This window comes from Notolepis coatsorum (assembly GCF_963971535.1).
Source record: "Notolepis coatsorum genome assembly, chromosome: 9".
Taxonomy (NCBI): Eukaryota; Metazoa; Chordata; class Actinopteri; order Aulopiformes; family Paralepididae; genus Notolepis; species Notolepis coatsorum.
Genome location: NC_140173.1, coordinates 65854670 through 65880466, shown reverse-complemented (window position 1 = coordinate 65880466; position 25797 = coordinate 65854670). Strand labels below are relative to the sequence as shown.

Here is a 25797-nt window from a genome sequence, read left to right as displayed (position 1 = left end):
GGCTCTGTGTGTGTGTACGTGCGTGTTGAGGCGGTGTGTGTGTATGTGCGTGTTGAGGCGGTGTGTGTGTGTACGTGCGTGCGTGTTGAGGCAGTGTGTGCGTGTGGAGGCGCTGTGTGTGTGTACGTGCATGTCGAGATGGTGTGTGTGTGTACGTGTCGAGGCAGTGTGTGCGTGCGTGTGGAGGCGCTGTGTGTGTGTGTACGTGTCGAGGCAGTGTGTGTGTGCGTGTGGAGGCGCTGTGTGTGTGTACGTGTCGAGGCAGTGTGTGTGTGTACGTGCGTGTTGAGGCGGTGTGTGTGTGTACGTGCGTGTTGAGGCGTTGTGTGTGTGTACGTGTCGAGGCAGTGTGTGTACGTGCATGTCGAGACGGTGTGTGTGTACGTGTCGAGGCAGTGTGTGTGTGCGTGTGGAGGCGCTGTGTGTGTGTACGTGTCGAGGCAGTGTGTGTGTGCGTGTGGAGGCGCTGTGTGTGTGTACGTGTCGAGGCAGTGTGTGTACGTGCATATCGAGACGGTGTGTGTGTACGTGTCGAGGCAGTGTGTGTGTGCGTGTGGAGGCGCTGTGTGTGTGTACGTGTCGAGGCAGTGTGTGTGTGCGTGTGGAGGCGCTGTGTGTGTGTACGTGTCGAGGCAGTGTGTGTGTACGTGCATGTCGAGACGGTGTGTGTGTACGTGTCGAGGCAGTGTGTGTGTGCGTGTGGAGGCGCTGTGTGTGTGTACGTGTCGAGGCAGTGTGTGTGTGCGTGTGGAGGCGCTGTGTGTGTGTACGTGTCGAGGCAGTGTGTGTGTACGTGCATGTCGAGACGGTGTGTGTGTACGTGTCGAGGCAGTGTGTGTGTGCGTGTGGAGGCGCTGTGTGTGTGTACGTGTCGAGGCAGTGTGTGTGTACGTGCATGTCGAGACGGTGTGTGTGTGCGTTTGGAGGCGCTGTGTGAAAAAAACAAAAGGTGACCGAGCCTTTGCAGTGGCTGCCCCTAAATTGTGGAACAGTCTTCCACTACAAATTAGGTCTGCTCAGACCCTAGAGACTTTTAAGGCTCAGCTAAAGACTCACCCATTCTCTTTGGCGTTTTGAGGCTTAGTAAGCCATACATCCCTGGTCGTGTCGTGATTGTTTTTAATGTATTGCAGCTCCTGATTTTGTGTATACTGTATTTGAATTTTTTTTGTATTTCTTAGTTTTTTATATTGTTTTAATGTATTGCAGCTTCTGATTGTGTGTATACTGTATTTTGTATATATAATTGTTTTGTATTTCTCAGTTTTTATATTGTATTTTTAGTATTTTCTCTGTTATATTGTGAAGCACTTTGGTACAACTTCGGTTGGTTTTAAATGTGCTATATAAATAAAGTTGACCTTGACCGTGACCTTGTGTGTGTGCGTGTGGAGGCGCTGTGTGCGTGTGGAGGCGCTGTGTGTGTGTGTACGTGTGTTGGCAGTGTGTGTGTGCGCGTGGAGGCGCTGTGTGTGTGTACGTGTGTTGGCAGTGTGTGTGTGTGGAGGCGCTCTGTGTGTGTACGTGTGTTGGCAGTGTGTGTGTGCGTGTGGAGGCGCTGTGTGTGTGTGTGTGTGTGTGTCGAGGCTGTGTGTGTGTATGTGTGTGTGTGTGTGTGTGTGTGTGTGTGTGTGTGTGTGTGTGTGTGTGTGTGTGTGTGTGTGTGTGTGTGTGTCGAGGAGCTGTGTGTGTGTGTGTGTGTGTGTGTGTGTGTGTGTGTGTGTGTGGAGGCACTGTGTGTGTGTGTGTGTGCGTGTGGATGCGCTGTGTGTGTGTGTGCGTGTGTCGAGGCTGTGTGTGTGTGTGTGTCTGTGTGTGTGTGTGTGTGTGTGTGTGTGTGTGTGTGTGTGTGTGTGTGTGTGTGTGTGTGTGTGTGTGTGTGTGTGTGTGTGTGTGTGTGTGTGTGTGTGTGTGTGTGTGTGTGTGTGTGTGTGTGTGGAGGAGCTGTGTGTGTGTGTGTGTGTGTGGAGGCACTGTGTAGTCTGTGTGTGTGTGTGAGTGTGGATGCGCTGTGTGTGTGTGTGTGTGCGTGTGGAGACAGTGTGTGTGTGTGTGTGTGTGTGTGTGCGTGTGGAGGCACTGTGTGTGTGTGTGTGTGTGTGTGTGTGTGTGTGTGTGTGTGTGTGTGTGTGTGTGTGTGTGTGTGTGTGTGTGTGTGTGTGTGTGTGTGTGTGTGTGTGTGTGTGTGTGTGTGTGTGCGTGTCGAGGCACTGTGTGCGTGTGGAGGTGCTGTGTGTGCGTGCATGCGTGCGTGTGTGTGTGTGTGTGTGCGTGCGTGCGTGTGTGTGTGTGTGTCTCCCTGCTCTCTGAGCTGAACATCTCTGAGCCTCTTGTAAGATGTTTGAATTGGCTGTTAAACCTCTTATCACCAGCAGCCTGCAGCCACAACAGGCTTTTCCACAAGCAGCCGTTCTCCTCTCCTGCAGCAACAGCAGCATCAGCAGCATCAAGCAGCGGTGAAGCTTTGTTTTAGGAAATTGATTTCAGTGTGGGATGCGTTGCCATTGACAACCAGCAGCTTTTCTTTTCTTTTTTTAACAGTAGCCTGAGCCTCCTATAGGAGAAGCTGTAGGCATGAAGTCGTGATGCAATGATGATGCAGAGAACAGGCCTGGTGTTGCACTGTGATCATATACGTACATGGAGGAGCGTATGCACACACACACACACACACACACACACACATCCACACACACACATACAGACACACCTATACACACACATACACACACACACGCACACACACACAAGCACACACATACACACAGACACACACACACAGACACGCATAAGCACACACGCACACACACACACACACACACACACACTCATACACACACATCCACACACGCACATCCACACACACACACACATACACATACACACATACAGACACACACACATACATATACACACATGCACACATACACACACACATACAGTACACACATACAGACACACACACACATGCATATACACACACATACACACATGCACACACACACATACACACACCTATACACACACATACACACACACGCACGCACAAGCACACACATACACACAGACACACACACACAGACACGCATAAGCACACACGCACACAGAAACAGCACCACTAGATACTGGAATAACAACCGTCGAGGGTCTTGATCACTTGATCACACCCACACTTTGTGTCAGATTGATAGATGGAAACTCCCCCCTGGAGGGATGGAGAGACGGAACACAGTAGAACTGTGGAGAGAAACACATTTACCAGAGAAAACAAGAGTTACATAAGAACTGGAATTATACTGTAGCTCACTGTACTGTGTAGGAAGAGTCTGATAGAGAACTATCAGTTACTGTGTAGGAGGCGTCTGATAGAGAACTACCAGTTACTGTGTAGGAGGCGTCTGATAGAGAACTATCAGTTACTGTGCAGGTGTAACCTCGTTCCCAGTTTTATCTCCTCCGTGAGATAAAGAACTACAGCCGGAAGTGTGTATGGGGTAGAATTTCCGGTGTATGTACTTCCCCTGGAAGCTGCCTCCGAACGGACCAAACTTTTCCCGAATCCTGTCGGAAAACACGCTAGAACGTCCCGGTCATGTAGTAAATTCTATACACGTTTCTATAATTGTTTTGTCGAAACCGGAAAGCCTGTAGCCTGTACTTCCTGTACTCCCGTTTAGACATTTTAGGAGACATATCTTTACCAGCCTAGTGTAGGTGTAACGTCCCACTATACCTCTCCACGTACATGTATGTGTTCTAGGGGTGTAAAGGTACATGTATCCGTACCGAACCGTTTCAGTACTGGACCTTAGGTTCAGTATAGCTGTGTACCGAACAAATACAACAGTATGTTAACCACTAACGACCTCCCACCTGGGGCTGTTTTCTTCACAATCTAATTAATATAATCTTTTTTTTATTTAAATTTTAAAAATTTTTTATTGATTATTAATTTCAATATAGAATATTTGTTGACAGCCCTACAAGTACAATTAGTTACTGCACACTACATCACCCCTGAGTGGAACATGGAAAGCCAAACTTTCCCCCACTGTACCGAAAACCCGTACCAAACCGTGACTTCAAAACAGAGGTACATACCGAACCCTGGTTTTTGTGTACCATTACACCCCTAATGTGTTCCTTGTATTTCTGTCTCTTAGTGTTCTTTCCCTTCTCTCTCTCTTGCTCTCTCTCTCCCCTTCTCTCTCTTGCCTTTCTTCATGTTCCTCTGTTAGTCTAGTCTAGTGTTACTGTCTTGTATTGTGTGTTTTCCAGATACTACTCTCCTACTGTACACAGCTGTCCCACTTGCTGCGTTACAGAGGCACAGAGAGCAACACACAACTGTGTTGCTCAGGGCCCAGGCGTTCTACTGGGTCACTGAGCCCCCCCTCCCTCTGTCAGCCACCTCCTTTTATCCATGCTCAGATCCGCCCTTGGACAGGAAATGTGCCATTAATAATAAGGGTGTGGGGGCAGTCCTTATTATTAATATGTGCAATTGAAATAATTCCACCAAGACATTAGACGGTATAGTGTTTGGGTTTGTGTGTGAATGCATGTTTGATATCACAAGAAAGCTATAGAGTATCTACAGTAAGTAGACTTTGGGTTCTCTGTGGCGTCTATGAAACGGAATGGGTTGAGTTCTTTCAACAATTGATGGTTTGAAAAAAGTGTCTTTTGGTCAAATCTGTCAAAGTGTAATGCTAACGCAGGCAAAAGAGCAGCTAACATTAGCTAGTGCTAACTGGAAATGAGCAGATTCAAAAGGTTCCAGACCAGGGCCCAAAGTAGGCCCACAGGTCAACTTTAGCCCTCGACAACATTTGGCCCTCCCAAAGAGTTACAGAGAAATATTATTCTATTTGTAATATGCAATTTAACTACCTGAAAAGGGATTTTCTAAACTAACTTGACTATTATAATATACAAACAAAGAGACATTAGATCTAAGGCAGTGTTATTTACTTGTTACCTTTTATTAAAACACTCTACCGGCTCAGTGGCCTCGTGGGTAGAGTGTATGCCCTGAGTTCGGGAGGCTGGGAGTTCAAGCCCCGGCCGAGTCATACCAAAGACTATTATATACTATTATACTATATAAAAATGGTACCCATAGCCTCCCTGCTTGACACTCAGCATCAAGGGTTGGTTTGGGGGGAAGTCCTTGCGACATACTAACGTCATGTCCAAGGGGTGTACTTGTACATCAAGCTGCCTCATGCTACGGAAACAGGAGATAGGCTCCTGCCCCATGTGCCGTTACGGCTCGAGAACCATTGGTTCTCAAAGGCAAACTTTTATTAAATGATCAATGTTCAGTCACATTATTTGGCCCAAGGCGACCCACCATCAATGTTACTTTTTGGCCCAAGGCCCTCCAAGTTAAAAAGCTTGGGCATCTTTGTTCGAGACAATTATGTCAAAGTTTGAACACATTCAAATAGCCACAGACTTTTAGAGCATGTGTCAAACTCAAGGCCTGCGGACCAAACACGGCCTGCCTGGCCTCATCATCCGGCCTGAGGACTGAATGCACTTATCAATAATTATTTATTTTGGCCCGCTGCCTCACCTGGCCTGTGTGTGTGTGTGTGTGTGGGTGTGTGTGTGTGTGTGTGTGTGTGTGTGTGTGTGTGTGTGTGTGTGTGTGTGTGTGTGTGTGTGTGTGTGTGTGTGTGTGTGTGTGTGTGTGTGTGTGTGTGTGTGTGTGTGTGTATGTGTGTGTGTGTGTGTGTGTGTGTGTGTGTGTGTGTGTGTGTGTGTGTGTGTGTGTGTGTGTGTGTGTGTTCTACTTCGTTCTCCCATAGTCCAGGACCAGTTTAGCCTATAATTGCTAATCTTACAAACTCTTGTGGGTGAATAATTCATTTTAAACGGCCTCCTTATATTCATTGAGGCACCAGATAATTATCATTAGCAACAACACATTGTGCTGGTTTGCATAAATTGAATGGATAAACAAAATGACCAAGTAACCTATTGACCTCAGGAATATGCACTGCTTCTTGGTGTTATCACGGTACGTGTCCGGAGCGCCAAATCATCTGTATTCTTAATTTTGGCACCCTGGGTATTGAGTTTGACACCGCTGTCTTAGAATGACCCGTTCACTTTACTATCAACTTGGATCCGGCACCGGTCCATTTCCAGTGCATTGGTTACATAGTATTATTGTACTTTTATCCTGTCTATTGTATACTTATACTCCATGAAGTGGAACACTTTCCAGAAAGACTCATCCGGTGAGAATGCACTTTGAATGGTGTTGATGCTGTGATGTGATGCTATAAGAAGCCTCAGTCTCTTGCTTTCATCTCAGCTCCTCCTGGCAACAGAAGATGACCTGTGCTGTGATGTGATGCTGCTAAAAGCCAACTCTCATGCAGCTCATCTCAAACCCCCTGACACTGTAGACTGAACCACACACACACACACACACACACACACACACACACACACACACACGCACACGCACACGCACGCACACACACACACACACACACACACACCATCTCTGCCTCTCTCTCTCTCTCTCTCTCTCTCTCTCTCTCTCTCTCCCACACACACACACACACACACACACACACCGTCTCTGCCTCTCTCTCTCTCTCTCTCTCTCTCTCTCTCTCTCTCTCTCTCTCTCTCTCTCTCTCTCTCTCTCTCTCTCTCTCTCTCTCTCTCTCTCTCTCTCTCTCTCTCTCTCTCTCTCTCTCTCTCTCTCTCTCTCCACCAGTCAGTCTCTTGGGTCTCAGGGCTGCTCTGTCCTATTTTACAAATGTTAAATACAGTTTCAAAGCACAATGATGACAACCTCCTGCTACTGGAGCTGATAATGTAGAACAATGATACCTCCTGATACTGTAGAACAATGATACCTCCTGATACTGTAGAACAATGATACCTCCTGATACTGTAGAACAATGATACCTCCTGATACTGTAACACAATGATACCTAGGGGTGGGGGGGGAAATCGATACGTACTGTAGTAGTATCGCGATACTTTGTGGTGCGATACTGTATCGATACAGGGACACCAAGTATCGATATTTAATTATTCATTGAGCAAAAAATAATAATAAATAATATCGCAATACTTTCAGCGTATCGCGATATATTTAGTATCGCGATACTATCGTATCGTGACGCAAGAATCGCGATAGTGTCGTATCGTGAGGTCTCTGGCGATTCCCACCCCTAATGATACCTCTTCAGCAGCATCACCTCCCGCCTGGACTACTGCAACAGCCTTTAACAGGGTCCTGTCCGAGGTTCCAAAGCAAAACCCTGGACAGGCTCCAGTATGTTCAAAATTCAGCTGCCAGGGTTCTAACCCGCACCAAACCCTGGCAGCACATCACCCCCACCATCATCCACCTCCACTGGCTCCCCATCAAATCCTGCATCACCTACAAAACCCTCCTGCTCACATACAAATCTCTCCACGCTCTGGCACCTCAGTACCTCACTGACCTTCTCCACCCCTACTCTCAGTCACGGTCCCTGCGATCCACGGACACTGGTCAGCTCTCCATTCCCCGAACCAGACTGCGGACCTTTGGGGACAGAGCTTTCAGTGTGGCAGCTCCCACCCTCTGGAACTCCCTCTACCCCGCAGAACTCCACAACGCCCCAACTCTGGACTCATTCAAAAAACTCCTCAAAACCCACCTCTTCAACTTGGCCTTTAAACCCTAATTTCTCACTTTGTATGTTGTGTCTGTCCACTATGTTTGTTACTTTTGTAATTTTTTCCCCTATGTAAAGTGACCTTGGGTCTTCTGAAAGGCGCTATATAAATCAAAGTTATTATTATTATTATTATTATTATTATTATTATTATTATTATTATTATTATTATTATTATTATTATTATTATTATTATTATTATTATTATCATCATCATCATCACATCCATATGAAATATGAACATATTGACCAAAATAACCCAATACCTGAAAACACATACAATACAAGTCATTGTTATATTTTCTATTATTTATTTTTTTAATTATTATTATTATTATTATTTAATTTTCTTAATACAGTTCCTATCTCCCTGTGACCCAAATCTTTATATGGTTTCAAATATGATCAAATATCATACAACTATGAAATATGATGATATGATCAACTGAGATGTGCTGGACATATTGTGGCACACTTAAAACAACATTAAAAGGACACAAATAACAAATAAATCACACTTCAGTTTCTCCAAAGATATTAGAAATATTATTAATAATTTAATTATAATTATTTAACTGTATTTATTTAACTCCCTCGTTAGCTTAGGGGCGGTGCTCCTTACCTCTTGGGACAGGTAGAAGGCAGCGATCCCTAGGGGCCAGAAACAGCAGAGCATGGAGAAGACACTCAGGCCTAGGTGGTCTCTGGGAGGCATCATCAGAAAGGTGTCCTCACTCTCTGAGTCGCTGGAATAGTCACTCTGCAACAAGCACAAAGAGAGAGCTGCAATAGTCACTCTGCAACAAGCACACAGAGAGAGCTGCAATAGTCACTCTGCAACAAGCACAAAGAGAGAGCTGCAATAGTCACTCTGCAACAAGCACACAGAGAGAGCTGCAATAGTCACTCTGCAACAAGCACACAGAGAGAGAGCTGCAATAGTCACTCTGCAACAAGCACACAGAGAGAGCTGCAATAGTCACTCTGCAACAAGCACACAGAGAGAGCTGCAATAGTCACTCTGCAACAAGCACACAGAGAGAGCTGCAATAGTCACTCTGCAACAAGCACACAGAGAGAGCTGCAATAGTCACTCTGCAACAAGCACACAGAGAGAGCTGCAATAGTCACTCTGCAACAAGCACACAGAGAGAGAGCTGCAATAGTCACTCTGCAACAAGCACACAGAGAGAGAGCTGCAATAGTCACTCTGCAACAAGCACACAGAGAGAGCTGCAATAGTCACTCTGCAACAAGCACACAGAGAGAGCTGCAATAGTCACTCTGCAACAAGCACACAGAGAGAGCTGCAATAGTCACTCTGCAACAAGCACACAGAGAGAGCTGCAATAGTCACTCTGCAACAAGCACACAGAGAGAGCTGCTATAGTCACTCTGCAACAAGCACACAGAGAGAGCTGCTATAGTCACTCTGCAACAAGCACACAGAGAGAGCTGCTATAGTCACTCTGCAACAAGCACACAGAGAGAGCTGCTATAGTCACTCTGCAACAAGCACACACAGAGAGAGCTGCTATAGTCACTCTGCAACAAGCACACAGAGAGAGAGCTGCTATAGTCACTCTGCAACAAGCACACAGAGAGAGCTGGAATAGTCACTCTGCAACATACACACAGAGAGAGCTGCAATAGTCACTCTGCAACATACACACAGACAGAGCTGCTATAGTCACTCTGCAACAAGCACACAGAGAGAGAGCTGCTATAGTCACTCTGCAACAAGCACACAGAGAGAGAGCTGCAATAGTCACTCTGCAACAAGCACACAGAGAGAGAGCTGCAATAGTCACTCTGCAACAAGCACACAGAGAGAGCTGCAATAGTCACTCTGCAACAAGCACACAGAGAAAGCTGCAATAGTCACTCTGCAACAAGCACACAGAGAGAGCTGCAATAGTCACTCTGCAACAAGCACACAGAGAGAGCTGCAATAGTCACTCTGCAACAAGCACACAGAGAGAGCTGCAATAGTCACTCTGCAACAAGCACACAGAGAGAGCTGCTATAGTCACTCTGCAACAAGCACACAGAGAGAGCTGCTATAGTCACTCTGCAACAAGCACACAGAGAGAGCTGCTATAGTCACTCTGCAACAAGCACACAGAGAGAGCTGCTATAGTCACTCTGCAACAAGCACACAGAGAGAGCTGCAATAGTCACTCTGCAACAAGCACACAGAGAGAGCTGCTATAGTCACTCTGCAACAAGCACACAGAGAGAGCTGCTATAGTCACTCTGCAACAAGCACACAGAGAGAGCTGGAATAGTCACTCTGCAACATACACACAGAGAGAGCTGCAATAGTCACTCTGCAACATACACACAGACAGAGCTGCTATAGTCACTCTGCAACAAGCACACAGAGAGAGCTGCAATAGTCACTCTGCAACAAGCACACAGAGAGAGAGCTGCTATAGTCACTCTGCAACAAGCACACAGACAGAGCTGCAATAGTCACTCTGCAACAAGCACACAGAGAGAGCTGCAATAGTCACTCTGCAACAAGCACACAGACAGAGCTGCAATAGTCACTCTGCAACAAGCACACAGACAGAGCTGCTATAGTCACTCTGCAACAAGCACACAGACAGAGCTGCTATAGTCACTCTGCAACAAGCACACAGAGAGAGCTGCAATAGTCACTCTGCAACATACACACAGAGAGAGAGCTGGAATAGTCACTCTGCAACAAGCACACACAGAGAGAGAGCTGCTATAGTCACTCTGCAACAAGCACACAGAGAGAGCTGCTATAGTCACTCTGCAACAAGCACACAGAGAGAGAGCTGCTATAGTCACTCTGCAACAAGCACACAGAGAGAGCTGCTATAGTCACTCTGCAACAAGCACACAGAGAGAGCTGCAATAGTCACTCTGCAACAAGCACACAGAGAGAGCTGCTATAGTCACTCTGCAACAAGCACACAGAGAGAGCTGCTATAGTCACTCTGCAACAAGCACACAGAGAGAGCTGGAATAGTCACTCTGCAACAAGCACACAGAGAGAGCTGGAATAGTCACTCTGCAACAAGCACACAGAGAGAGCTGCTATAGTCACTCTGCAACAAGCACACAGAGAGAGAGCTGCTATAGTCACTCTGCAACAAGCACACAGAGAGAGAGCTGCAATAGTCACTCTGCAACAAGCACACAGAGAGAGAGCTGCAATAGTCACTCTGCAACAAGCACACAAAGAGAGAGCTGCTATAGTCACTCTGCAACAAGCACACAGAGAGAGCTGCAATAGTCACTCTGCAACAAGCACACAGAGAGAGAGCTGCAATAGTCACTCTGCAACAAGCACACAAAGAGAGAGCTGCTATAGTCACTCTGCAACAAGCACACAGAGAGAGAGCTGCTATAGTCACTCTGCAACAAGCACACAGAGAGAGAGCTGCTATAGTCACTCTGCAACAAGCACACAGAGAGAGCTGCTATAGTCACTCTGCAACAAGCACACAGAGAGAGCTGCTATAGTCACTCTGCAACAAGCACACAGAGAGAGCTGCAATAGTCACTCTGCAACAAGCACACAGAGAGAGCTGGAATAGTCACTCTGCAACAAGCACACAGAGAGAGCTGCAATAGTCACTCTGCAACAAGCACACAGAGAGAGAGCTGCTATAGTCACTCTGCAACAAGCACACAGAGAGAGCTGCTATAGTCACTCTGCAACAAGCACACAAAGAGAGAGCTGCAATAGTCACTCTGCAACAAGCACACAGAGAGAGCTGCTATAGTCACTCTGCAACAAGCACAAAGAGAGAGCTGCAATAGTCACTCTGCAACAAGCACACAAAGAGAGAGCTGCTATAGTCACTCTGCAACAAGCACACAGAGAGAGCTGCTATAGTCACTCTGCAACAAGCACACAGAGAGAGCTGCAATAGTCACTCTGCAACAAGCACACAAAGAGAGAGCTGCTATAGTCACTCTGCAACAAGCACAAAGAGAGAGCTGCAATAGTCACTCTGCAACAAGCACACAAAGAGAGAGCTGCTATAGTCACTCTGCAACAAGCACACAGAGAGAGAGCTGCTATAGTCACTCTGCAACAAGCACACAGAGAGAGCTGCTATAGTCACTCTGCAACAAGCACACAGAGAGAGAGCTGCTATAGTCACTCTGCAACAAGCACACAAAGAGAGAGCTGCTATAGTCACTCTGCAACAAGCACACAGAGAGAGAGCTGCTATAGTCACTCTGCAACAAGCACACAAAGAGAGAGCTGCTATAGTCACTCTGCAACAAGCACACAGAGAGAGCTGCTATAGTCACTCTGCAACAAGCACACAGAGAGAGCTGGAATAGTCACTCTGCAACATACACACAGAGAGAGCTGCAATAGTCACTCTGCAACAAGCACACAGAGAGAGCTGCAATAGTCACTCTGCAACAAGCACACAAAGAGAGAGCTGCAATAGTCACTCTGCAACAAGCACACAGAGAGAGCTGCAATAGTCACTCTGCAACAAGCACACAGAGAGAGCTGGAATAGTCACTCTGCAACAAGCACACAGACAGAGCACTCTGCAACATACACACAGAGAGAGCTGCAATAGTCACTCTGCAACAAGCACACAGAGAGAGCTGCAATAGTCACTCTGCAACAAGCACACAGAGAGAGCTGGAATAGTCACTCTGCAACAAGCACACAGAGAGAGCTGCTATAGTCACTCTGCAACAAGCACACAGAGAGAGCTGGAATAGTCACTCTGCAACAAGCACACAGAGAGAGAGCTGCTATAGTCACTCTGCAACAAGCACACAGAGAGAGAGCTGCTATAGTCACTCTGCAACAAGCACACACAGAGATAGCTGCTATAGTCACTCTGCAACAAGCACACAGAGAGAGCTGCTATAGTCACTCTGCAACAAGCACACACAGAGAGAGCTGCTATAGTCACTCTGCAACAAGCACACAGAGAGAGCTGCTATAGTCACTCTGCAACAAGCACACAGAGAGAGAGCTGCTATAGTCACTCTGCAACAAGCACACAGAGAGAGAGCTGCTATAGTCACTCTGCAACAAGCACACAGAGAGAGAGCTGCTATAGTCACTCTGCAACAAGCACACAGAGAGAGAGCTGCAATAGTCACTCTGCAACAAGCACACAGAGAGAGAGCTGCTATAGTCACTCTGCAACAAGCACACAGAGAGAGAGCTGCAATAGTCACTCTGCAACAAGCACACAGAGAGAGAGCTGCTATAGTCACTCTGCAACAAGCACACAGAGAGAGAGCTGCTATAGTCACTCTGCAACAAGCACACAGAGAGAGCTGCTATAGTCACTCTGCAACAAGCACACAGAGAGAGCTGCAATAGTCACTCTGCAACAAGCACACAGAGAGAGCTGCAATAGTCACTCTGCAACAAGCACACAGAGAGAGCTGCAATAGTCACTCTGCAACAAGCACACAGAGAGAGCTGCAATAGTCACTCTGCAACAAGCACACAGAGAGAGAGCTGCAATAGTCACTCTGCAACAAGCACACAGAGAGAGAGCTGCAATAGTCACTCTGCAACAAGCACACAGAGAGAGCTGCAATAGTCACTCTGCAACAAGCACACAGAGAGAGCTGCAATAGTCACTCTGCAACAAGCACACAGAGAGAGCTGCAATAGTCACTCTGCAACAAGCACACAGAGAGAGCTGCAATAGTCACTCTGCAACAAGCACACAGAGAGAGCTGCTATAGTCACTCTGCAACAAGCACACAGAGAGAGCTGCTATAGTCACTCTGCAACAAGCACACAGAGAGAGCTGCTATAGTCACTCTGCAACAAGCACACAGAGAGAGCTGCTATAGTCACTCTGCAACAAGCACACACAGAGAGAGCTGCTATAGTCACTCTGCAACAAGCACACAGAGAGAGAGCTGCTATAGTCACTCTGCAACAAGCACACAGAGAGAGCTGGAATAGTCACTCTGCAACATACACACAGAGAGAGCTGCAATAGTCACTCTGCAACATACACACAGACAGAGCTGCTATAGTCACTCTGCAACAAGCACACAGAGAGAGAGCTGCTATAGTCACTCTGCAACAAGCACACAGAGAGAGAGCTGCAATAGTCACTCTGCAACAAGCACACAGAGAGAGAGCTGCAATAGTCACTCTGCAACAAGCACACAGAGAGAGCTGCAATAGTCACTCTGCAACAAGCACACAGAGAAAGCTGCAATAGTCACTCTGCAACAAGCACACAGAGAGAGCTGCAATAGTCACTCTGCAACAAGCACACAGAGAGAGCTGCAATAGTCACTCTGCAACAAGCACACAGAGAGAGCTGCAATAGTCACTCTGCAACAAGCACACAGAGAGAGCTGCTATAGTCACTCTGCAACAAGCACACAGAGAGAGCTGCTATAGTCACTCTGCAACAAGCACACAGAGAGAGCTGCTATAGTCACTCTGCAACAAGCACACAGAGAGAGCTGCAATAGTCACTCTGCAACATACACACAGACAGAGCTGCTATAGTCACTCTGCAACAAGCACACAGAGAGAGCTGCAATAGTCACTCTGCAACAAGCACACAGAGAGAGAGCTGCTATAGTCACTCTGCAACAAGCACACAGACAGAGCTGCAATAGTCACTCTGCAACAAGCACACAGAGAGAGCTGCAATAGTCACTCTGCAACAAGCACACAGACAGAGCTGCAATAGTCACTCTGCAACAAGCACACAGACAGAGCTGCTATAGTCACTCTGCAACAAGCACACAGACAGAGCTGCTATAGTCACTCTGCAACAAGCACACAGAGAGAGCTGCAATAGTCACTCTGCAACATACACACAGAGAGAGAGCTGGAATAGTCACTCTGCAACAAGCACACACAGAGAGAGAGCTGCTATAGTCACTCTGCAACAAGCACACAGAGAGAGCTGCTATAGTCACTCTGCAACAAGCACACAGAGAGAGAGCTGCTATAGTCACTCTGCAACAAGCACACAGAGAGAGCTGCTATAGTCACTCTGCAACAAGCACACAGAGAGAGCTGCAATAGTCACTCTGCAACAAGCACACAGAGAGAGCTGCTATAGTCACTCTGCAACAAGCACACAGAGAGAGCTGCTATAGTCACTCTGCAACAAGCACACAGAGAGAGCTGGAATAGTCACTCTGCAACAAGCACACAGAGAGAGCTGGAATAGTCACTCTGCAACAAGCACACAGAGAGAGCTGCTATAGTCACTCTGCAACAAGCACACAGAGAGAGAGCTGCTATAGTCACTCTGCAACAAGCACACAGAGAGAGAGCTGCAATAGTCACTCTGCAACAAGCACACAGAGAGAGAGCTGCAATAGTCACTCTGCAACAAGCACACAAAGAGAGAGCTGCTATAGTCACTCTGCAACAAGCACACAGAGAGAGCTGCAATAGTCACTCTGCAACAAGCACACAGAGAGAGAGCTGCAATAGTCACTCTGCAACAAGCACACAAAGAGAGAGCTGCTATAGTCACTCTGCAACAAGCACACAGAGAGAGAGCTGCTATAGTCACTCTGCAACAAGCACACAGAGAGAGAGCTGCTATAGTCACTCTGCAACAAGCACACAGAGAGAGCTGCTATAGTCACTCTGCAACAAGCACACAGAGAGAGCTGCTATAGTCACTCTGCAACAAGCACACAGAGAGAGCTGCAATAGTCACTCTGCAACAAGCACACAGAGAGAGCTGGAATAGTCACTCTGCAACAAGCACACAGAGAGAGCTGCAATAGTCACTCTGCAACAAGCACACAGAGAGAGAGCTGCTATAGTCACTCTGCAACAAGCACACAGAGAGAGCTGCTATAGTCACTCTGCAACAAGCACACAAAGAGAGAGCTGCAATAGTCACTCTGCAACAAGCACACAGAGAGAGCTGCTATAGTCACTCTGCAACAAGCACAAAGAGAGAGCTGCAATAGTCACTCTGCAACAAGCACACAAAGAGAGAGCTGCTATAGTCACTCTGCAACAAGCACACAGAGAGAGCTGCTATAGTCACTCTGCAACAAGCACACAGAGAGAGCTGCAATAGTCACTCTGCAACAAGCACACAAAGAGAGAGCTGCTATAGTCACTCTGCAACAAGCACAAAGAGAGAGCTGCAATAGTCACTCTGCAACAAGCACACAAAGAGAGAGCTGCTATAGTCACTCTGCAACAAGCACACAGAGAGAGAGCTGCTATAGTCACTCTGCAACAAGCACACAGAGAGAGCTGCTATAGTCACTCTGCAACAAGCACACAGAGAGAGAGCTGCTATAGTCACTCTGCAACAAGCACACAAAGAGAGAGCTGCTATAGTCACTCTGCAACAAGCACACAGAGAGAGAGCTGCTATAGTCACTCTGCAACAAGCACACAAAGAGAGAGCTGCTATAGTCACTCTGCAACAAGCACACAGAGAGAGCTGCTATAGTCACTCTGCAACAAGCACACAGAGAGAGCTGGAATAGTCACTCTGCAACATACACACAGAGAGAGCTGCAATAGTCACTCTGCAACAAGCACACAGAGAGAGCTGCAATAGTCACTCTGCAACAAGCACACAAAGAGAGAGCTGCAATAGTCACTCTGCAACAAGCACACAGAGAGAGCTGCAATAGTCACTCTGCAACAAGCACACAGAGAGAGCTGGAATAGTCACTCTGCAACAAGCACACAGACAGAGCACTCTGCAACATACACACAGAGAGAGCTGCAATAGTCACTCTGCAACAAGCACACAGAGAGAGCTGCAATAGTCACTCTGCAACAAGCACACAGAGAGAGCTGGAATAGTCACTCTGCAACAAGCACACAGAGAGAGCTGCTATAGTCACTCTGCAACAAGCACACAGAGAGAGCTGGAATAGTCACTCTGCAACAAGCACACAGAGAGAGAGCTGCTATAGTCACTCTGCAACAAGCACACAGAGAGAGAGCTGCTATAGTCACTCTGCAACAAGCACACACAGAGATAGCTGCTATAGTCACTCTGCAACAAGCACACAGAGAGAGCTGCTATAGTCACTCTGCAACAAGCACACACAGAGAGAGCTGCTATAGTCACTCTGCAACAAGCACACAGAGAGAGCTGCTATAGTCACTCTGCAACAAGCACACAGAGAGAGAGCTGCTATAGTCACTCTGCAACAAGCACACAGAGAGAGAGCTGCTATAGTCACTCTGCAACAAGCACACAGAGAGAGAGCTGCTATAGTCACTCTGCAACAAGCACACAGAGAGAGAGCTGCAATAGTCACTCTGCAACAAGCACACAGAGAGAGAGCTGCTATAGTCACTCTGCAACAAGCACACAGAGAGAGAGCTGCAATAGTCACTCTGCAACAAGCACACAGAGAGAGAGCTGCTATAGTCACTCTGCAACAAGCACACAGAGAGAGAGCTGCTATAGTCACTCTGCAACAAGCACACAGAGAGAGCTGCTATAGTCACTCTGCAACAAGCACACAGAGAGAGAGCTGCTATAGTCACTCTGCAACAAGCACACAGAGAGAGAGAGCTGCAATAGTCACTCTGCAACAAGCACACACAGAGAGAGAGCTGCAATAGTCACTCTGCAACAAGCACACAGAGAGAGAGCTGCTATAGTCACTCTGCAACAAGCACACAGAGAGAGAGCTGCTATAGTCACTCTGCAACAAGCACACAGAGAGAGCTGCAATAGTCACTCTGCAACAAGCACACAGAGAGAGCTGCTATAGTCACTCTGCAACAAGCACACAGAGAGAGAGCTGCTATAGTCACTCTGCAACAAGCACACAGAGAGAGCTGCTATAGTCACTCTGCAACAAGCACACAGAGAGAGCTGGAATAGTCACTCTGCAACAAGCACACAGAGAGAGAGCTGCTATAGTCACTCTGCAACAAGCACACAGAGAGAGCTGCAATAGTCACTCTGCAACAAGCACACAGAGAGAGCTGGAATAGTCACTCTGCAACAAGCACACAGAGAGAGCTGCAATAGTCACTCTGCAACAAGCACACAGAGAGAGCTGGAATAGTCACTCTGCAACAAGCACACAGAGAGAGCTGGAATAGTCACTCTGCAACAAGCACACAGAGAGAGCTGCAATAGTCACTCTGCAACAAGCACACAGAGAGAGCACTCTGCAACATACACATGAGGCACATGAGGTTTAGAAATAAACCATCCAACAACGTTTGACATCAGAATTATGACACAAACACTAAAAATTCGCCCCGACCGAATGACATAACCTATGCTTTTGTTTGCATTGGGTGCACTGTGGAGTATGTTTAAGTGTGTTTTGTCCATTATTTTACATTTTACAGCATTAAGCATAGTGTGCATTGAGCTCAGAGAGGACTCTTGTCATTGTGAGTAGGACATATGGCTAGGGCAGCAGAATAGCCCTACCTGAAACCTAGTAACTCCAATATCTCCCTTGGCCTGAAACCTAGTAACTCCAATATCTCCCTTAGCCTGAAACCTAGTAACTCCAATATCTCCCTTGGCCTGAACTCTAGTAACTCCAATATCTCCCTTGGCCTGAAATCTAGTAACTCCAATATCTCCCTTGGCCTGAAACCTAGTAACTCCAATATCTCCCTTGGCCTGAAGCCTAGTAAGCCTACTATCTCCATTGGGCGGAAGCCTAGTAAGACTAATATCTCCCTTGGCCTGAAGCCTAGTAAGCTTTGAGTGTCTAGAAAAACAGAAAAGCGCTATATAAATGCAATTAATTAATTATTATTATTATTATTATTATTATTATTATTATTATTATTAAGCCTACTATCTCCCTTGATGAATACATTGAAAAGTCTCCTTAAAATCCACCAGTTGATGAACGCTCAGTGCTGCCACCACTGGTCACCAATAAGATCAGCACCTTGACCTTGAACCTGGGCGTGCTCTTTGACCCCGAGTTTTCCTTCAATAGGCAGGTAAATTCGTGGTGAAGGGGTGTTTTTTCCAGCTCCGGCCCATAGCCAGGATCAAGGCCATTCTCTCCCCCTCAGACCTGGAAAGAGTAATTCATGCCTTCATATCTTCACGCTTAGACTACCGTAACTCCCTGTACCTGGGGCTTAATAAATCCACCATAGCCCGTCTACAACTACCCCAAAATGCTGCTGCTAGACTGCTCACAGGTACACGGAAGAGAGCTCACATCACCCCTGTACTTGCCTCCCTCCACTGGCTCCCGGTGCGCTATAGAATAGACTTCAAGGTCCTCCTATTGGTCTACAAAGCCCTTAATGGTAAGGCCCCTGCTTACCTAGCAGACCTCCTCACCCCCTATACCAACGTCAGGGCCCTCAGATCGGCTGACAATGGTCTCTTAACCACCCGTAGGTCTAATTTCAAGTCTAGGGGGGGGGGGCGTGCTTTTGCGGTTGCAGCCCCTGACCTCTGGAACAGCATCCCCATGTCCATTAAATCTGCCCCCTCCATCAAGTCTTTTAAATCGAAACTCAAAACCCACCTATACCGCCTGGCCTTCCCTGACTCACTTTGACTCTTGCCTTGCTTGTTGACGTGTTGTTTTGTTTCCTTGTCTATCCGTTGTTGTTTTTTGGGGTTTTTCCTCCTATCCTATACTTTTCTTTGTGGTTGACAAGTGTCATGTCTAAATGTGCTATATAAATAAATGTGATTGATTGATTGACCTGACAGGTTAACAGTGATAGTCAAATGTTTTATTGGCGACCAGTGGTGGCAGCACTGAGCGTTCATCAAGCTTTCCTAGAAAACCACAGAAGAAGGATTGAAAGGAGACGTTTGGAGAGAAAATTGTCATTTTAAACTGTATTTCAGCAGCAGCTTGTGTTTTCACCCCACCAGCCTTTGTCGAGACTCTTTAAGCTTTCTGTTGATCCCTTCGAAAACGTGCAATAATTAGTTAGGGCGAGTTATTGTCTTAAACCTCAGAATCCACAGCTGTTCATTACAGAGCTTTACAGTATGTTATGTAATGTGGTTCATTATAGAGCTTTGTATATGTAATGTGGTTCATTCTAGAGCTTTGTTTATATGTAATGTGGTTCGTTATAGAGCTTTGTTTATATGTAATGTGGTTTGTTATAGAGCTTTGTTAAAATAAGTGGTCTTCATGTTAAAATAATAGCTCTACATTCCGACAGCCATCACTGATATAGAGTGTCTGGTCAGTAACATGGGTCTTCCAGTCCCTCCACTCAGTGCAGTAAACACAAAATACATGTTCTGGTATCCTGTTCTCACTTTATCCAATCAGGAGAGAGAACTCCACACTGCAAAAATGGTCTGACAAAAATAAGAAATAAAAACAAATTATGTGCTTGAAACAAGTAAAATAATCTGCCAGCAAATTTGACTTGGCAAGATTTCTTGAAATCTTAAATATCTAGGGTTGGATAAAGTGGGAACGGGATACCAGAACATGTATTTTGTGTTTACTGCAGAGCGGAGGGACTGGGAAACCCATGTTACTGACCAGACACTGTGCTGCAGTGAGAGCTGGGTCAGGATCTCTGTACACCTGCTCACACTGTTACTGGACACCGCTGTCTTTTCCACAGGAAAAAGCTCCAGAGACATTCTGGATGAATTTTAAATGACGTAACCGAACGACTGTTCATCGGACGTCTCATGCTTTCACCCGGACTGTTCCTCGAGACCTCCAGAGTCAAACCATCATCACTGTTTACAAACGCTGAGAAGGCTCTTAACATAATGATTAGAACATCTGATTCCAGATCGACCGCTAACTGCTTCGAGCCATCCGTCTATTGATTGTATGAAATAGCTTTTACATGTTGGAACAGATTGCGCCTGCCCGCTTGTGTGGAACAGAACTGCAGACGGTACTGTACACTAATTACACTGTCATCGAGTATCGTAGAGTCGCCATTTCCAGGGTTTCCTGTGAGGCACATACCATGTAATTGGTGAAAAAGGCTGGCTCAGTGGTGGGGAGGAGACTGGACCCACTGGGGACCATGGTGGAGAGCCGCACGCAGAGCAAGCTGCTGGCCATCATGGGCAATACCAACCACCCTCTCCACCACACGCTGGTGGGGCAGAGCAGCAGTCGCAGCGGACGGCTCATCTCCCTGCACTCACGGACTGAGCGGCACAGGAGGTCCTTTGTCCCCACTGCCATCAGACTGTACAACAGCGTAATATAGTGTGGGGGACCTTGACCTCTGACCCACACACCTGTTTTTACACCTGTTTTTACATCTGTTTTTATACACTGTTTTATACACCTGTTTTTATCTAATCACGCTCCTATTAATATTGATGGATATGATTTAATTGAATTTTATCATGTGCTTATTTTTTATTCATGATGCAGACATAACGTGTAATAACTGAATGAGAACTGTCAATATCTGTATACTGTGTGAGCTGCGAGATACCCTGAATTTCCCCAAGGGGATTAATAAAGTATCTATCTATCTATCTATCTATCTATCTATCTATCTATCTATCTATCTATCTATCTATCTATCTATCTATCTATCTATCTATCTATCTATCTATCTATCTATCTATCTATCTATCTATCTATCTATCTATCTATCTATCTATCTATCTATCTATCTATCTATCTATCTATCTATCTATCTATCTATCTATCTATCTATCTATCTATCTAATTGTCCTGGGTTTGAATCTGCCCTGAGACCAGAGACGTGTCAGAAAGGGAGATGTACCGACTAATACCAAGGCTAATATATTGGAGGCTAAATCACAGGTAAGTCACCCAACAGGAGGCGGGGGCAGGGGAGGCCGGGGTAGGGGAGGCCGGGGCAGGGGAGGCTCCGGGCGAAGACCAGGCCCCTCTCCATTTTGCTTCATGCCATCAGTCAGGGATGGACTGGGACTAGAAAATGGCCCTGGACTCCACCACCCCCACCCAATCCACGCACATACAAACACACCAGTCCTAACTCCACCACATACATAACAGATGGACAATCTAGAGTGTAGGCTACTGGAAGTCTAATACAGAGATACTTTAGGAGCAAGTGAAGGTTTGTCAGCAGGTCACCACAGTGAGGATGCAGCCCGATCTCATACGTAATATATTTACATTTCATAGCGGCACGGTGGTGTAGTGGTTAACACTGTAGCCTCACAGCAAGAAGGTCCAGGGTTCGATTCCCGCTTGGGGACCAGGTTTCCATGATGCCAGTTACCCAGGTGGGGTATCTCCCAGGCCTTTCTGTGTGGAGTTTGCATGTTCTCCCCGTGCTCGCAAGGGTTTCCCCCCCCCCGATAAGATAAACCTAATGGAAAAACATGCACAACAATAGATCGCTAACGCTGTGGCGTCCTTGACGAAGACGGACAGGAGCACTTGGATTGGTCCCCTGGCGCGGCTCACGTTGACGCCTGTCTGCTCCCGGCTGCCCTTGGGGGTGAAGGACGACGGGATGGGTTAATCGCAGATACGAATTGCATGCATGCATGATTGATGACCTCTGAGCAGGTCCTAAATTATTATTATTATTATTATCCGCAAAAGTCAAACTCTTACCTTAAAGTAACCCTAACCTTAACCCTAACTTTCTATCTTAACATTAGTTTCAAGTTCAAGTTTTGTTTTATTTGTCACATACTCAGTGGCGGCTGGTCCATAGAGGGCGCTAATGCGCTGCCCCCCCCCCCCCCCCCCCCTGGTGGAGAGAGAAGAAGAAAGAAGAAATAGTGGTTTTGGATTTGAGATTTCGACCCCTAAAAATATTTAAAAAAAAAATTAAATAAATAATAATTACAAATTGTAAGTATGTGGGCGGCTAGGTGGTGCAGTGGGCAAGGCACTCACCACCAATGCAGGAGGGGACTCGTGCAATGTATGGCTTCGTCCACATTACAGCCGGCTTGTGGGAGGCATGGCCAAACAGCGTTCGAGACAGGGGAGGGTAGAATTGGACGATACAAAATTGGGGATGGGAGAAAAATAGAAAATGGGAGAAAAAGTAGATAAAAAAAAATAATTAAGTATGTTTGTGTTTAAAATGCACAATAACGTGTAATACATCAAATATAAATCATTGTTTGTGCGTCCTATTCATCCCCCCTCTCTTCTCGGGCGCTAGAAATCAGAGCCAGCGTCAGTGCGCAACTCAGCCAATTGAAAAATAAATAAATGAACCTAGCAACTAAATTTAATCCAATCAGCGTGTTCAAATATGATGCCTGTGGGCGCTTTTCTCTAGCGCCCGAAGTAGAGTCATGGTCGAATTGTCTATTCACTATTCTTGGCTGAGCGTGGCACGTCCACCAGGAAAATCCCATAGGCCTACTCTCTTTTTTTTTTTTTTTTTTTTTAAACTTACATTTTTTATTAACAGTTATTTAGACAGACAGCACTTACAAAAAATAAATAATAAAAAATGAAGAGACTAGTATCACAATAAAAACAAAAAGAAAAAACAGTGCACATAAATATTTACATGGGTATCACATGGTTAGTTGTCTGGTTCCCCTACTGTTGTTTTCTAGGTATTTGATACAAAGGCTGATTGTGTATCTCCCTTAAACAGGCATAAACAGGTAATTCCTACTCAAAGACAATAAATGCTGACTAAGGTTTGTATGTGTGATCTGGGTCCAGAGACCCTCCTTGAGTTTCTTTCTTCCCTTCTCCTTCGTCCTTTCTTTTTTTTTTCTCTTGTTTATTAACTTTCACTTTGCCTTTTGTTTCACCCATACACAAACCACATCATCCCTGAATATTTAATATCACACCGTTAAACAGACATAAATAATAAGGTATAAAAGCATTCAGCACTTGTAATATCCCAAAAACAAAATAGAAAATATTAACTAAAGTACAGGTGTGTGACATGGGTTCATAGACCCTGCTTGAACATCTTTCCTCCTTTACCCTTCGCTCTCTTGTGTTGCATTTGGTTCTTCCTCTGTGATGTCGTTCTCGTTCCTTTTATAATCCTCCCACTTTCCCCATCTTTCCCCAAATTTATCTTCCTGTAACCTCAGCATGTGTGTTATCCTTTCCATATCCTGTATTTCTTCCACTATTCCTACCCATTTTGCTATTGTCGGTGGGTCTTCCTTGTACCACAGTCTCGTTATTGCTTTTCTGGCCGCTATCAACATTATCTTTATTAAATATTTGTCCCCCCCTTGTATTCCCTCGTGTGTCAGGTCTCCTAAGTAAAGCACCAGTCCTGTTTGTGGTATCCCGTATCCTAATATTCTGATCATTGCTTCCCCTATCTCCTCCCAATACCCCTTCAGCTTCTGACATCCCCAGAATATGTGCGTGTGATTTTCCCACACATCCTCCAGCATGCTTTTTGTGTTGGTGCATATTTTCCCTTCAGCTCTGGGGTTATAAAGAATCTGATTATGTTTTTCCATCCAAATTCTTTCCATATTCTCGATCCTGTTGTTGAATGTTGTACCTCGCATATGTTCCCCCATTCCTTCCCTGTTATTTCTATCTCTAGCTCTCTCTCCCATTTCTCCCTTATGTAATCTGTCGTGTGTCCCTTGCTGGTCATTATAGCCCGGTATATTGCTGATATTACTCTTCCTTGCCCCCCTTCGTATGCCCATACTATCATCTTTATTATTCCATTCTGTTCCTCGTCTTTGGCCCCCCTTATTTCTTTGTTGTAGTAGTCTCTAACCTGTAGATATCTGAAGTGGTCCCTGTTTTCTAGTCCAAATTTCTCCTTTAATTTTTGTAGTGTCTGCATTTCTCCCTTCTCTATCATTTCGCATATTGCTGTTGCCCCCCCCCCCCCCCTCTCCCACCTTCTGAATCCATGGTCTAACCTCCCTGGTTTGAATCTCTTGTCATGTGCTACCCATCTCAGGACCCCTGACTGCTTCTCCAATTTGTGTGTTTTTACTACTCTGTTCCATATGGTCAAGGTGCATTTGGTGATTGGATCTAATAGTCCCTCTTTTTCTTTAAATAGTTCCCTATCCCCCACCAGAGCTTGTACCTTGTATCCCTCCCCTTCTTTTTCAATGTCTTTCCATCTTGCCTCATATCTGTCGTTACACCAGCACGTCACTGCTCTCAGTTGTGCTGCATAGTAATAATCTTGTAGGCTGGGTACTGCCATCCCTCCCTCTTCCTTTGGTAGTTGTAGTGTTTTATATCTGACCCGTGGTCTTCTCCCCGCCCATATGAACCTCGATATCAGTCTGTCCCACTCCCTGAATTGATTCTGTGGTATTTGTATCGGTAGTGACTGGAATAGGTACAGTAACCTTGATAGTATGTTCATTTTAATGACCTCTATTCTTGAATTGAAGTCCAAGGGCATTACTGTCCATCTCTCTAGGTCTCTCTTGATGTTCTGATTTATCTGTGTATAATTCGCCTCAAACAGTTTCTCCACCCCTCTCGTGATGTTCACCCCTAAGTATTTAATCTTGTCCATGTCCCATCTTATCCCGTACTGTTCTCTAATTTCCGTCGTTGGAGAATAGTTCCATGCTAAGGTCTGTGTCTTTGTCACGTTTAGTTTGTATCCTGAGTAGTGGCCATATTCCTTCAGTAGATCCATCAGTGCCGGGAAGCTCTTTTCTGGTTGCCTCATGTATACTATCACGTCGTCTGCAAATAAGCCTAGTTTATATTCCGTTCCCTTTATCCTTACTCCCTTGATGTCCTCGGTCTGCCTGATCAGTTGTGCCAGTGGTTCTATGAAAACGGCGAAGAGCGTCGGTGAGAGACAACATCCCTGTCTCGTAGCCCTCTCTAATCTGATTCTATCCGTCAAGCTGCCATTCACCTTAACCCTCGCTGTCGGCTCTTGATATAGCGCCTTGATCATCTTCATCGCCCTCCCGTTCAGTCCGAACCTCATCAATGTTTTATATAAAAATGTCCAGCTCACACTGTCGAACGCTTTTTCTGCATCTAGGCTAATCAGTACCGCGCTACCTCCTTGTTTTTGTATCTCCTCTACTATGTGTAATGTCTTTCTCACGTTGTCCTGTGTCTGTCTCCCTTTAATAAATCCAGTTTGATCTTCATCTATAATGTCTGGCATAAACGTCTCAAATCTTTTTGATATTATCGATGTATACATCTTGTAATCTACGTTGAGTATGGACACAGGTCTGAAACT

General features: G+C 45.9%; 1 protein-coding gene across 1 annotated transcript in view; it reads right to left on the bottom strand.

Annotated features, from left to right (window-relative positions):
* Nucleotides 1-25797, bottom strand: part of syndig1 (synapse differentiation inducing 1) — a gene marked incomplete at its 5' end in the record, with an annotated part of 172941 nt that overhangs the window by 110418 nt on the left and 36726 nt on the right. The window contains one exon of the mRNA XM_084321895.1: nt 8320-8457. Within this exon, the coding sequence (XP_084178021.1) occupies nt 8320-8457 (138 nt within the window). The remainder of the gene's footprint in view (nt 1-8319; nt 8458-25797) is intronic.